Source organism: Musca domestica, unplaced genomic scaffold, assembly GCF_030504385.1.
Source record: "Musca domestica strain aabys unplaced genomic scaffold, Musca_domestica.polishedcontigs.V.1.1 275, whole genome shotgun sequence".
NCBI classification, from domain to species: Eukaryota; Metazoa; Arthropoda; class Insecta; order Diptera; family Muscidae; genus Musca; species Musca domestica.
In genome coordinates, this window is record NW_026712291.1 from 287,195 (window position 1) to 301,342 (window position 14,148).

Sequence of the window (14,148 nt, forward strand, 5' to 3'; positions counted from 1 at the left end):
ATATTTAAGTAATTTCTATTTCCTATTTGTTCTTAAGTTTTTCCACAATATTAAATGTTCAGAATTACAATAACGTCTAATTTCAGATTTTTTCGGATTGCGAAGAATAGTTTTAATTACTGAGCATCAAATTTAGTAATATTTAATTTATATTCGTTTTTTCTTATTTTCAATAGTATTTCAATATCATTTAAAATTTACTTGATTATTTAAATTCGTCAAAAGTATTTATTCTAATGATTTCTAATGTTAAGTTTTCTTTTTTTCTTTTGAATCTCTCAATTATAATCAATCAATTACATCTACATAAAAATAGAGGGAAAAGAATTTACTTACATTAACAAACAGTTCCTCATCTGGTACGAGATAAATATACTTCTTATTACTAAATAGTTTTCTAAAATTCTTCAGAGTGTGAGTTTGAAGTCTGCAGGGAAGTTGGTTTTTAAATAGTTTTCCAAAATTCTTCAGAAGGTAGGTCTTAAGTTTGCAGAGAAGGTGGTTTCTAAATAGTTTTCCAAAATTCTTCAGAAGGTGGGTTTTCTGAAATATAAAAATTTTATTAGTACATTTTCAAATTGTTGTATCGTTTAAATTATTTAATTTTTCTTTCTTTCTTTTTTCAATATTTTTTAATTTCTCGGAGATCGATCGTAGAAGGACCCTTGTAATCCTTTTTAGTCGTCCGTGTTAATAGTTACGGTCAACCTACTAAGGGAGGGTTGACTTCACACTACCCCTGGATATTCTTATTGTGAATTATATGTGGATATTGCTTGAAAAGGATGCTGTGTTCTTATGGGTACAACACCATATCACCACTAGGGAGTATCAGGCACCACAAAACACCATAGGCAATCCGAGAGGATTCACGATCGACCTCTGTGTTCCACAAGGACATGTACGTCAACCGTAGGCACGGTGTTCATAGTCCTATTTTTATTCATTCCATTACTTTCATTGATCTTATTCATTCTTTATTATATATTTGTTCATTCTTCAAATTATTTTCATTCTTGATCTGGAGTGCCTGGCTTTTGGGGCTACAGGATCGCAGATCGCTTTTATCTTTCTTTAATTATTTATCGAACCTCGACGCTTCACAGCAGTGTATTATTTCAGGTATGGCAAGGAGTCGAACCTTGACTTCACAATATTGTGATAGTCCACCAGTTTTGCCATTATCCTTTTCTCTTATCTTGTGCTATTTCAGGTATGGCAAGGAGTCGAACCTTGACTTCACAATATTGTGACAGTCCACCAGTTTTGCCATTATCCTTTTTGTTTTCATAATCTTTATTCTTATTTTCCATCTTCTTTATTCAGAGTTATCACTATAGTATTCACTTTAAAGTCACTATAGACTCAATATTTCTTGTTAATTTTCAGTCACTAAATATTCTTCATGCAATTTGTTCACTTCTGTCTCCACGCGGACTGTGTAGCATTCAATTTATTTCAATTTTCATTGTTATTTAATAACTGTTTCTTTTGTCTATTTCTCCTTTTTTCCTTTCATTTTTCTCTCTGTGGAACACAGACCCACAATAACTGTGAGTCCCTGCTCGGGCGCCACTTAACGAGGTCGGAAGGACCTCGCTCAAAAAAATGTTCCTGCCGCACCGACAGCGGCAGGATTTAAATGATTACACTCGTTTGATTTAATATCCAAATACAATCGATTTATTGACTGTTCCTTTTCAATGTGAATTGAAGACTAACTAAATTACATTCTACTTATTCTAAGGTAAGCGACAGCGCGCCAGCAGTCGCCCGTAGTTCCCACGATGGCCTCTGCTTAGTCGGCAGGTATGCAATGGTAATTGGGGTGGTGTCAATGACAATGAGTCGCGTGTGCATGGTCAGCCAAAAGTACACGCGCAACCAAAAGTACACGCGCAGCCAAAGAATAGTTGGGCGATTGCACAAATGCAGCGCGTGTGCAATGTCAGCAAATCTACACGCGCTGCAGGGAGAGTGGCCGTGTTAACTTGCATATCTTGCATGAATGAGTAAATACTGTGTGTTCCAGAACCTTCTAATAAGCAATCGATTATCATGGTACAAGAAAAATACATTGCAGAGCTCTCATCTGATTACAATTTTTTCTGAGAGTAACCGACTTGTATCTAATTCATTTTAATGTTTTATTTTGAATATACAGACTTTTGACAGATACGTAAATATTAGTTTTTCATTCGAATCAAAAATAAAATGTCATTGATTGAGTTGTGTTGAAGCCTACTTAATGTGGCAAATGGTGGCACATTTAAATTGATGACCGGAGTTGTAAACACAATTTATAGACAGGATACATAAAAAGAGTAATGCCGTAGCAAAAAAAATCGAATTGGTCTTCAAACGGCCTATGAAACCGTCACACGCTACCCGAATGTTGTTCTGCGGTATTTTGGCCCATTCCCGGCGAAGCGCTTGCTTGAGGTGATCGACACTTTTGTATTTTTTAGTGCCAACCTTGCTTTCTAAAATACTCCAGACACAATAGTCCAACGGATTGGTATCCGGAGATTTTGGTGGTCATTGTGCGCTGGAAATGAAGCGAGGAACCTCATTTTGTAACCACTCTTGGGTGGCGCGTGCTGAGTGCGATGGTGCTGATTCCTGTATTCGGCATTTATTCTGATGCCACGCTCGATTAATACGAGCGGAGAGCTTATGTTCTGGTGGCCAAGCGAAGGTGCACATTTTCAGTTGACCTCTTTGGCAAGTAAACGCGATCATTTTGTTCGTTTACAAACTGCTGGATAACTCTTTAGCTCTTTTGAGTTTATTTTCTTTCTGTTGCTATGTAAGTTCTTGCACTTTTTTGGAATTTCAATGTCTTTACCCCGAGCTCATTTTTATACCCTCCACATTGGAAAGGAGGGTATATTAACTTTGTCATTCCGTTTGTAACATCCTTAAATATTCGTCTTAGACCCCATAAAGTACATATATTCATAATCAGCATAAAATTCTAAGTCGATTTAACGATGTCCGTCTGTCTCTCTATTGAAATCACGATACAGCCCACACTATTTGACGTAGAGCGCCAAAATTTAGCAGTGTCTAGGATGGTTGGTATTGAAAATGAGATATATCGGTCCACGTTCTGGTATAGTTCTGGTGTGGCAAAACATTGCATGTATAGGTCCACGTTGTGGTATAGCCCCCATATAAGGGTACCTCCCGATATTCGGTATTTCAGTTTTTTTTTGTCACATTTTCACGGATTTGTCTAAAAATTGGTATTTGTAGGTCATAATGGTTTCCAGCTCCGGTGGCGAAACATTGCATGTGTGGGTCCATGATTTGGTATAGCCCCCATATAACGGTACCTCCCGATATTCGGTAATTTGATAATTTTTGCAGCATTTTTTCACGGATTTGTCTGAAAATTTGTATTTGTTGGTCATAATGGGTTCTAGCTCCGGTGGCGAAACATTGCATGTATGGGTCCATGATTTGGTATAGCCCCCATATAACAGTACCTCCCGATATTCGGTATTTTGATGGTTTTTTGCCACATTTTTTCGCTGTTTTCTCTAAAAATTGGTATTTGTGGGTCATAATGGGTCCTAGTTAGTGTGGCGAAACATTGTAATTATAGGTCCACGTTTTGGTGTAGCCCCCATATAACGGTACCTCCCGATATTCGGCATTTTAATGGCTTTTGCCACATTTCTTCTAATGTTTCTTGTACCCTAAGGTGGAGGGTATTAAAAGTTTGGCCCGGCCGAACTTAATGTTTTTTACTTATTCAATACTTGCCGAATGGAATATTGCGATATGTTCAGCACACAAGCCATTTTTCGGCCACTGCGACGCGAGTTTCGGTCAAATCGCCTTTCGCTTCTTTTCGAACCATTTCTACTGATGTTGCTGTTTTCTTCCGTCCACTTCCTTGACGTCGGGCTACTCTACCAGTATCACGGTAACGAGCGATGGTATGAGACACAAAAGATTTATTTACATTTAAATGCTGGAGTACTTTTATGATAGCCACTTGTGGTTTTCCAGCCAAATATAAAGAAATCACACTATTACGCTTGAATTCCGTCACGAATAACGCTTGTAAACAATATAATGAGCTGTCACTGGAATAATTTGTACATATATAGAAAACATATATTTTGGTTAAATAAAAGCAAAAAAAAATAATGGTTATAACAAAATTATTCAAAGAATTATTGTTCTGTAGAGTTACGTAGATATTCTTTTAATTAAAATTTTAAAAGTTAATACGTTCCTGATGTCCTGTCACCAATATAAAACGGTTTTTATCATCTCAAGCCATACACATATCTTATAATGCCTATTTTGCGATGAATACTCTTTTTGACCTTTCTATGAAATATATATAGGTGACATCATATACCCATAAGGATGAAAATAACGTCTGGATCATAAAACCCCATGACAAGGAATTTACAAAAGATGTAGTGTTCCTAAAACATGGAGATCTAGTGCGTCTAGAACACTTGCAAACTAGACGCAATCTTCATTCACACGACGAACCTGCTCCGATATCAAAAACACAAATGCAGGTGACCGGCTACGGAGAGGTATGTATATATATATAAATATATATATATATATATATATAAATATATATATATATATATATATATATATATATATATATATATATATATATATATATATATATATATTTAGATGTATGAACATTTTCCTAATTATGTATATATCCAACATTTTACAGAATGGTATTGGCGATATAAATGATATTTGGAAAATTATAATTATTGGAGGCAAACCCAATGACGTTGTAAATACAGTTACAACTAAGTTTATGCTTATTCATTACTTACAAGGCTGTGCCTTGTCGTCATCTGGGAAACAACTGCCAAAATGGGGATTTGAGCAGCAAGAAGTAACATGCAATTCTAATGTACGCGACTCTAACGCAAATTGGAATATTGAAGAAAATAAGCACAACAATTGTAAGTAATGAATTCACGAATTCTTTTTGCTATCGCTGTATATATCTACCTTGTTTTTTAATTATCTCCCGGAAGTATTTACTTTTAACAGTTGCCATCTGGCAGCTCTGTACAGCATTGACATAAATGATGAAAATATTGTCAACATTATTAAAATATTTAGTTTCGGTATGTACCGATATATGGGGCCTGTGCCACATCTTAGGCTTAAATCGAGATCTCAACTGGTATCTAAGAATTTAAAACTACAATTTACAGCAAATTTGGTGTGTATTTAATACAGTGTAATTGACAATCATACGGTTTATAAATTTTATCATTATACCCTACACCACATAGTGGTAAGAGTATTATGTCTTTGTGCATTTGTTGTACCCTACACCACATAGTGGTAAGGGTATTATGTCTTTGTACATTTGTTTGTAACATGGAGAAGGAAGCGAGATAGTCCCATAGTTACTTTTGAGGATCTCCATAGAATTACTTTCTGAGTTGATTTATGCATGTCAGTCCGTCTGTCCGTATATTCTTGTGAACGAAATGCAGGTCGCATTTATTATCCGATTGAGATGAAATTTTCCAAACAACATTTGTTTGGCCCAAGGACGAGCCCTATTGAAATTGGAGATAATCGGTAAACATTTGAATATAGCTCCCATATATATCTTCGTCCGATTTGCTTTTTATTGTGCACCAAACATGTAATATCAGCCCTAATAGTATGGAATTTTGCACATGCAACCAAATTAGGCCTGCAAATAAGTATGCTAAATTTGATCGAAATCGGTTCAGATATAGCTATAGCTCTTATATATATTGTTCATCCGATTTGTTATTTTTGTCCTCCGCAGCCGTAATATGCACTCTGTTAAAACAATATTTGGGAAAATATATCAAATGCAGCTCAGAAATAACTTTGCTAAATTTTATCGAGATCGGTTCAGATTTGGATATAGCTCCCATATATAACTTCGTCCGATTTACCTTTTATTGTGCACCAAACGTCTAATATTTGCCCAAATGGAATGAAATTTGGCACATACGACCGAATTGAGTCTAGAAGGTATGCCAAATTTGGTGAAGATCGGTTCAGTTCCCATATATATTGTTCATCCGATTTGTTGTATTTGTTACCCACAGCCGTAATATGCTATCCGTAACAACGATATTCAGGGAAATATATCAAATACAGGACTTTTTTACTGGTTTTTGTTTGTGAACTAAGTTGTCGATTTCAATTTCGACTTTAACTCCTTTTAAAATAAATACATATTTGTTTCGATGAATTCCATGAATAAAACAGAGAACGTGTATTATCTATAAATAGAAACTCTGGAGCATATACATTTTTTGTTCCAAATTGCAATAACGAAAACATGTTTAATGGAAAAAGGCGATGGAATAATCTGTTCTTGCAAAGAATATATAGCTTGTTTGCTTTGAAAAGTGAAGAGGATTCATGTTACGAAACTGATGTCCCCGTAAAAAGGAGCCGTGACATAACGTTGTGCGTATATTATAGGACATACGCCAAAAATTACTCCGAAAAGATTTCTTATGGATCTAGCGACCAAACACAACTTATATATTGAACAATTGATAAATGATGATTGGGATTGTTTAGGTCCAAAGACGATACCACGAAAAGAACGCAAGATGACTTTTCTCGCCCTTTAAAATATATTTCTTGAGAGAAGCAAAACTTTGCTCCGGTATTTTTTTGAATCTGATAATCTCCAATTAAATGTTGAAGACATTTAATATGGAATATTGTAATCATGTTTAAAGCCAATGGGTACGAAGATACGATTTATTAGAAAGATACGTCCCCCAAACAGATGAAGAAATCAAATAAATGTCCGAAATTCCATATCAACAACTCAAGCAGCAAATGCGCTTACTACATTTATCATTGGAGTGCAGTTGAAAGAGTTTTTAGATATTTGGAGGGAAAAAATAACATTCTCTAAAAATGGAAATGAAGACTTAATCGCATATTCTGACTCAGACGAAGTGATTCCATTGAAAGATACATATATAGTTACGGAATGTGCTAATACTTTTTAAGGAGGATCTGTATCGTGTAGTCTCACAATAGCATTAGTCAATTGTATCCGATTGTTTCGCAATTACATAATAAAGTCTTTTGTAATGAAACTTAAACAAGAGTAATGAGTAATGTATTAGCAATTTGGTTAGGTGTCAAATCGCAATTAAAACAGGTGTACGCATGCCGTATCTGAGAGAACTTTCAAAATTCCGAATATCGAGGGAATCGTTATATGTGCGCTATAGGAAAACGTAGAACTAAATATTTAATGTTCTGCCACCGGTTTAGAACCCACTATGAGCTATAAATACCAATTTTTATCAAATATCGTATTTTGACAATTTCAAGGACGTTATTCACCGGAGTTGTTTCAAATTTTGTATTTAGAGTTCGTAATGGGAAATACAGTCTACGACAGAAAATTGTCTATGCAGGTCCAGACCCTCGTTTAGGCCCCATATATCAGTACCTCCCTATATTCGGTATTTTTATGATTTTAGCTATATTATTCTCCGACTTATGACAAAAGTTGCCAATGCAGGGCCACGTCTTCGTATAGACCCCAATATAACGGCTATATTTTAAGATTTTAACAGAATTTTTGGCCAATGTTATATTTTACTTGTTTAATTTAAGAATAGGTAGATATATTCAACAACCCTCTATAGACTGGGAAGTTTGGGTGAATCTTTTAAGATAAAAAGAGGAAGAAAAAATACAAAACGCAAAAGTTTTAGTTTCTTAATCAAAATATAATGATGCTTTCTTTATTGAGATTTACTTAAGTAATTACACACGAACACACACAGCACACTGGGGTGGTGTTAAAATATAAATTGAGTTGAAAAATATAATGATATGAATAAATATAATGATGGTACCGTGCAGGATGTGAGCAGTTTCGAAAGTAAACGATAAACGAATTGATTATTCCAAGCTGCCTAGATATCACAGTCATGGTTTCGGGCTGTGAAGTGTTTTTCAATTCAAAATAAGTTATGGACTATTTTCTCAATGTAATAAAAAAATCCGTAGTTACGGATTTTTTTATGGAAACGGAGTATGTGAAATCCGCAGTGACTGATTTGGTCCAAATAAAAAGAAAACAAGTACATTTGAGTCCACTTTATTTTTATACCCTACAACACTATGTGTTGGGGGTATTATAAGTTTGATTGGGCCAAAAATTATGTAACACCACGAAATATTGGTTTCCCATATAGGAAAGTATATATGGATCATCCTAGCTCGCCGAGCTGAGTCGATCTAGCTATGTATGTCCGTCCGTCCGTCTGTCCGTCTGTCCGTCTGTCCGTCTGTCCATGTTAATTTGTAATCACTCTACAGGTCGCAATTATGGTCCGATCTTCACGAAATTTGGAATGGAGGTCTGAGTTGGGCCAGAATAGAACCCTATTTCTTTTTGAGATGATCGCCAAATGTGTAGGGTTTGAAATGGACCAAATACTGAAAAAATGTCGGATTTTGCAGTAGCTATACAGGTCGCAATTATAGACCAATCGACGCGGAATTTCGCATGTAGCTAGAGTTTAGGACGGGGAAGAAGCCTACCAATTTGCGAGGTCATCGGATAATATTTAGCGGGTAAAATAGACCATATATTTTGTGTTGAAAAAATTCAACATTTTTCATTAAACCGCGAATATTTTAAATCTCGGCGAAATCACAAAGCCATGACAAGGTTACTTCTGACCTTTACATTGATGTTAACATCCAACAAATCGGATATATAGCAAAATATGTGCGATATATATGTTTATCAAAGAAGATATGCTTGAAAGATCTCTTATATGTCGAGAACGGCTGAACTGATTTCAACAGTTCTCATTAATTCAGAATGGGCTCTTGGCAGGAAAGAAAAAACGTCTAAAAAAATCGAATAAAAATATCTCTCTAAAGATGAAAATATTGATTTTGTAAAAGTTTCTCATATTTTTTCAATTTTGTCATATTTTTGGCATATTTTCATTTTGAATTAAACATTTGGTAATATTTCTACAGCTAACAAAACTAAGTAGTTATGACATCAGAATATCATATACAGATCGCATTTATGGCCCGATCCTTACGAAATTTTGCATGGGGATAAGATGAGGGCCAGAATAGAAGCCTACTCTTTTTGGAGATGATCGCCATATATTTAGGGGTTGAAATGGACCAAAAAACTGCAAAATTGTCAGGAGGTCGTAATTATCGCTCGATCCTTACGCACATTTGAATGGGGGTTACCGGACATTGCATCCATCCAAAAATATTCATTGTGTGAAATAGTTTGCCAACTTTTGTAGACAAAATACGAAAATGTCCATTCGTGTGACTTTTTGGAGAATTCACAAATACAGGAAAGACGCACTTCTGACTATTTCGTTGAAGAATATAGTCAAATGTCTATAACTCATATAGATGCGTTTTAGTCAAAAACCAATAATAAATGTTAATCTTTTGCCACTTCTGAGAGATTATTGGTCTTTGGGAAATATTGGTTCCAGATTTTTGAAGACCATTTTCGTGCAACATCTACCAATAAATTGGAAATGACAAATTAGTTTAAGTTACTATTATTCGAAAATTAGAGAACGGAACCTGATGGTTTTCTTTTATTATTTGTCACAATATCTTGTGGAATTCTTTCGAGTATCTCGCATATATAAACTGTATCATTTATTATAGTGTTGTAGGGTATTCAACGGTCGGTCCCGCTCGACTGTAGCCTTTGCTTACTTGTTATTTATTTTTTTATCGAAAAGAGATAACCGCAAAATACTTTAAGTATTGTCAAATTAGCTATTTTCTCGATACGTAATTGGTCCAGTTACAAATCAACCAAAAATGGTATTTTTAGCAAGCGAAAGCTTTGATCTTTAATAATTCTAGGGTACAAGTCTGCCCCTATTACAATATCAACTGGACTCAAATTAAACAATTAAGGATCTGCCAATACGACATTAGATAGTTGAATAATGACGCTAAAATCATCCAAATGCTTGAGAGGTGCCGTTATATGGTGGCTACACGAAGACGTGGACTTGCATAGACAATTTTCTGTCATAGGCTGTGGTATCCATTACGAACTTCAAATACCAAATTTGAAACAATTCCGGTGAATCATGTCGCTAAAATCATCAAAATACCGAATACCGGGAGGTACCGTTAGATGGGGGCTATATGAAAACGTGCCTACCGAACCGAACTCTTCACATATATCTAAGAAAAGTTTAAAGTTAAAATTTTTTTTTATAATTAATTTAATTTTTTATGAACTTTTTGAAGCCAATAAGCATTTCATGGAGTTTAATTTTGACAATTATTTAATTATGTCATAATTATTTGTTTAAATTCCTACATATTTGTCTCCTGCTCAATTTAAATTTCAAACAGAAAGTAATATAAAATGTTTGCACTCTCCACCATCGAAAGGGGACTATATAAAAAAATTATTCCTTTTGTAACACTTTCAAATATTTGAAAGTGTTCTAATAATTAGCATTTTGGTGACTTTAAGCACACTTCTCGGAGGAATTGTTTTAAATTTGGTACTTGAAAGAAAAATTTTGTAGCGGAAAATGCATATGAAGGTTCACGCTTTGGTATATCCCCAAATCGATTCACTGGCATTTGTAGTTTGAAATGGAACGCGTTGGAATTTTGAATCCGGTTATTTTTATTGATAAACTGTTATTGAATTTATTATTTAATTTTTATTTCATAATCTATGCATATAAAATAATTGAGTGATGACTGACTGACTGTTTCATCAAGGCCCATGCGAAAAGACTGAAGCTAGAATCTCGAAATTTTGCATGTAGATCAATGGTGTATATGGCCGAAAAAACTGGATTTTTCGAAATATAAGTGTAATAAGAACTTTACGAAATGATACTAACTTTGGTACAATTTGGGAATTTTGAAATGTTAATATTGATGTCACTCTTTGTGAGTTGGGGTTGAGATATGGGTTTGGTTGTGGAAATATTCACTAAAACACGTACGAACAGTACTAAATGGTGTTAAATTTGGTATTTGCGGAATGGATAGAACTGAGAATCTGAAACTTGGAATGGGGGTCATTGATGTTGCGAACGATAGCTTAACCAAAGAGTATTTACAAATTCGAAAGATTTTAGGTTTTGGAAGTGTAAGAATTGTACTAAATTTGTTACAATTTGGTTTTGGGTAAATGGGAAGGGTATAAATAAAGAGGTGGTTGTGGAAATGTGTACTACAAGTATACGAAAAGTACTAAATGATAAATTGATATTGGGTAAAAGATAGTGGTTGAAATTTGGTATTAAGGTCACTGTTAGTGTGTATATTTCAAGGTGGTTTGGGCAATAAGTCCTAAGTACGAAGAGTATAAAATGGAATTAAATTTAGTATTTGGGAATAGTAGTTGGAAATCTGAAATTTGGAAGTAGAGGTCTATGATGTTGTATTGGAAAGACGAACCAAAGGGTCTTTTGGAAATTCGGATAATAAGTTTGCCAAAAATAGTTAAATGCACTTAATTTTATACCAATTGCAATTATGCCAATGTTAATTACGATTTGGTGATCTTTTTTATATTTTGAACCCGAATTAAGATTGATTTACAAAACTAGACCTATTCATTGCTGCTATGCCATTGCTTGGAGGGCATACACAACACTAACGTACAAGCAAAAAATATCCCGGGAATCACTTAGCTGCCTACGGTTCGAGCTCTGTGAACGTAAGCTCCAAGGGGAATTGTAGGCAACTTTTAGTCCAAGAAAATCTCTCTATAGTACGTGCTAAGCGGACGTAGATCATTTAACAAAATGTAATTCTAACTTAAAAATAAGAAAATAATGTTTTTATGCATTTTCAATTTTTGTGTACGATAAAAAATAATTAATTCTATTTACTGGAAATAACATGCTAACTATTGTTATTTTTTTTGCAGTACCACCTGAAAGTTTTAGCGTGTATGCGCCTGGATTTTTTTCTACATTCTTGGAATCACACGCTGTAATGTTCCAGGGAAACGCTGGTCTTAAACCGAAGGAAGGAGAATCCACAAGTAGACCGTGGCAGTGGCCAATAAACTACAAGGTTAGATTCTTAGATTATAGCATATAATATGTAACTACTAATTTATTTCCAATGTTTAGGGACAATATTTTTCAGGAAATGAATATCGCATTTATTTGTTGGGCAATCCTATAATCTGGTGGACCAATCTTTTATTTTTGGTTTTATTTGTGTTTATATTTTCAAGAAATGCAATAAAACGAAGGCGACTAGAGGGCAAACTACAAGTTGCACAGAACAGAATAAAGCACAAAAACTGTAATAGGGATATTGAAAACATTCCATATAAATTTTGTGCACCTGAAGGTATCATGTTCATGGTATGGCATGGTGATAATTTTTATAAATGCCTTTAATTGCAGATAAAGTCAGCGAGCAGACACATATGTATGCTGCTATCTGGTTATATATTGGATGGGCAATGCATTATTTTCCCTTTTGGATAATGGGTCGAGTGTTGTACTTCCATCATTATTTTCCTGCTTTAATATTCAATTCAATGCTTACAGGTAAGTAAAAAAACTACATAAAATAAACATAGTACCAAAGCGCGCGGCCTACTTCTAATATTTTTGGGCCCATATTGGCGCACAATATATCTGAAAAAGTAGAAAATACAACATGATGCGACCGATCTACCTTTCATTGTTTATTTTTTTTTTTTTTTTAATATACGGCGATGTGACCATTCAATATATTTAATATATTTTGACTACCATGAAAATCTTTCAAATGCTACAAACAACTTTCTGGTATTTTCATTGTAGGTGAAGGATTTTATAACATAATCTTCTTAACACTTGAGAATCAAATATCCCGGAATGTTTAAAAAATAAATAGCAATTTTATATTATTAAATTCTTTCGTGTGGTCTCAATATCTTTCCCCGACAGAAAATAAGATAACTTTAACTGCTGAATGTTCCGAAAATGAAATTACTTTTGGGTTCACCAAAAGTATATTTTTTCTTTCAAATTAAATAATGCTAAAACTGATACTTTATTATTGCTTCACCTTATAGCTAGATTACGTTAGGTTGAACAAAAAAAAAAAAAAAAAAAAAAAACAATCTCTACATGTCCTGGTGGACTTAACTGGTTTAGGGTCTGTTGTGCGCTCTAGAAGGGATATTATTGAAAGAAGACGGCAACTCTTAGGACGTTTACGGTAGGGGATCTCGTGTTGGCATTATGCCAGTATATATACTCTGCAACCGCCCGGACCTCCGCCTGAGGGATCGTATTAAAAAGTCTCAGTCCGCCTCTCCCTCAGAGCGCTGAGCTAACTTTGTAACAACAGTTTCAGTGGGCATTTTTGGAATCTGTCATTGCACGAGTCCCTGATAGGAGTTAAGGTGAGAATACATAAAACGCTTTTCTAACTAGCTTAGGAAATCGGCTGGCTTCCTCGGAAAAGAACAAAGGAGTCTAGGGACGAAATCGAACTAAGTCAACCCAAAACACCTTTGTTCCTCCACGAAGAAGCCAGCCGAAGACTTAAGCCAGTAAAAAAATCCTTTTATGTACATTAACCTTTAATGTTTCACATGACGCAACTACATTTGTTTTCGGTATCTGCCTGTAAAATTATTGAAATGTATGTCACGTGGCCTTTATTTATCCAATCTTCCATCGCCTTAAGCCTTATGACCGCTACGGTCGCTTCATATCATTACACTAGTTTTTGGATACAGATATTTAATTTAACGGAATTGTCTCCTAGTGGTAGTTAGTAATATCACTATAAACAATCCACGTGCGAATACACCTAGCGACAGATAGCCGAACTAAATCACATCGACAATTAAAAAACGAACAGGCGTCTGCGTAAAACGCGGCAGAGTATAAAAGGAGTTGCCGTATATTTGTTCGTGGTCATCAGTCTTCAACACAACGTCATCGAAGCAACAACCAAGTGAACAGTAAATAAAAGTGAAAGTGAACAGTGATAAATGGAACAGCTACCTGGACAACGGGTGAAGGACCAGGAGAAGAAGGATGGCTCGCTAACGGATACTAGCGAAAGGGACGGCTGCAGCACCGTCGATGACCCGCGCATTAAGCG

The 14,148-nt window shown here is 34.9% G+C and overlaps 1 protein-coding gene across 2 annotated transcripts in view; it reads left to right on the forward strand.

Moving 5' to 3' along the window:
• Window positions 1-12,927, forward strand: part of LOC101893383 (protein O-mannosyl-transferase 2) — a 136,475-nt gene extending 123,548 nt beyond the window's left edge. For both annotated transcript variants that reach the window (XM_059124300.1, XM_059124301.1), the window contains 6 exons: window positions 4,365-4,565; window positions 4,724-4,964; window positions 11,957-12,105; window positions 12,165-12,390; window positions 12,447-12,593; window positions 12,852-12,927. In XM_059124300.1, the coding sequence (XP_058980283.1) occupies window positions 4,365-4,565; window positions 4,724-4,964; window positions 11,957-12,105; window positions 12,165-12,390; window positions 12,447-12,593; window positions 12,852-12,913 (1,026 nt within the window). In that variant the 3' untranslated portion in view covers window positions 12,914-12,927. The remainder of the gene's footprint in view (window positions 1-4,364; window positions 4,566-4,723; window positions 4,965-11,956; window positions 12,106-12,164; window positions 12,391-12,446; window positions 12,594-12,851) is intronic.
• The last annotated feature ends 1,221 nt before the right edge of the window (window positions 12,928-14,148 follow it).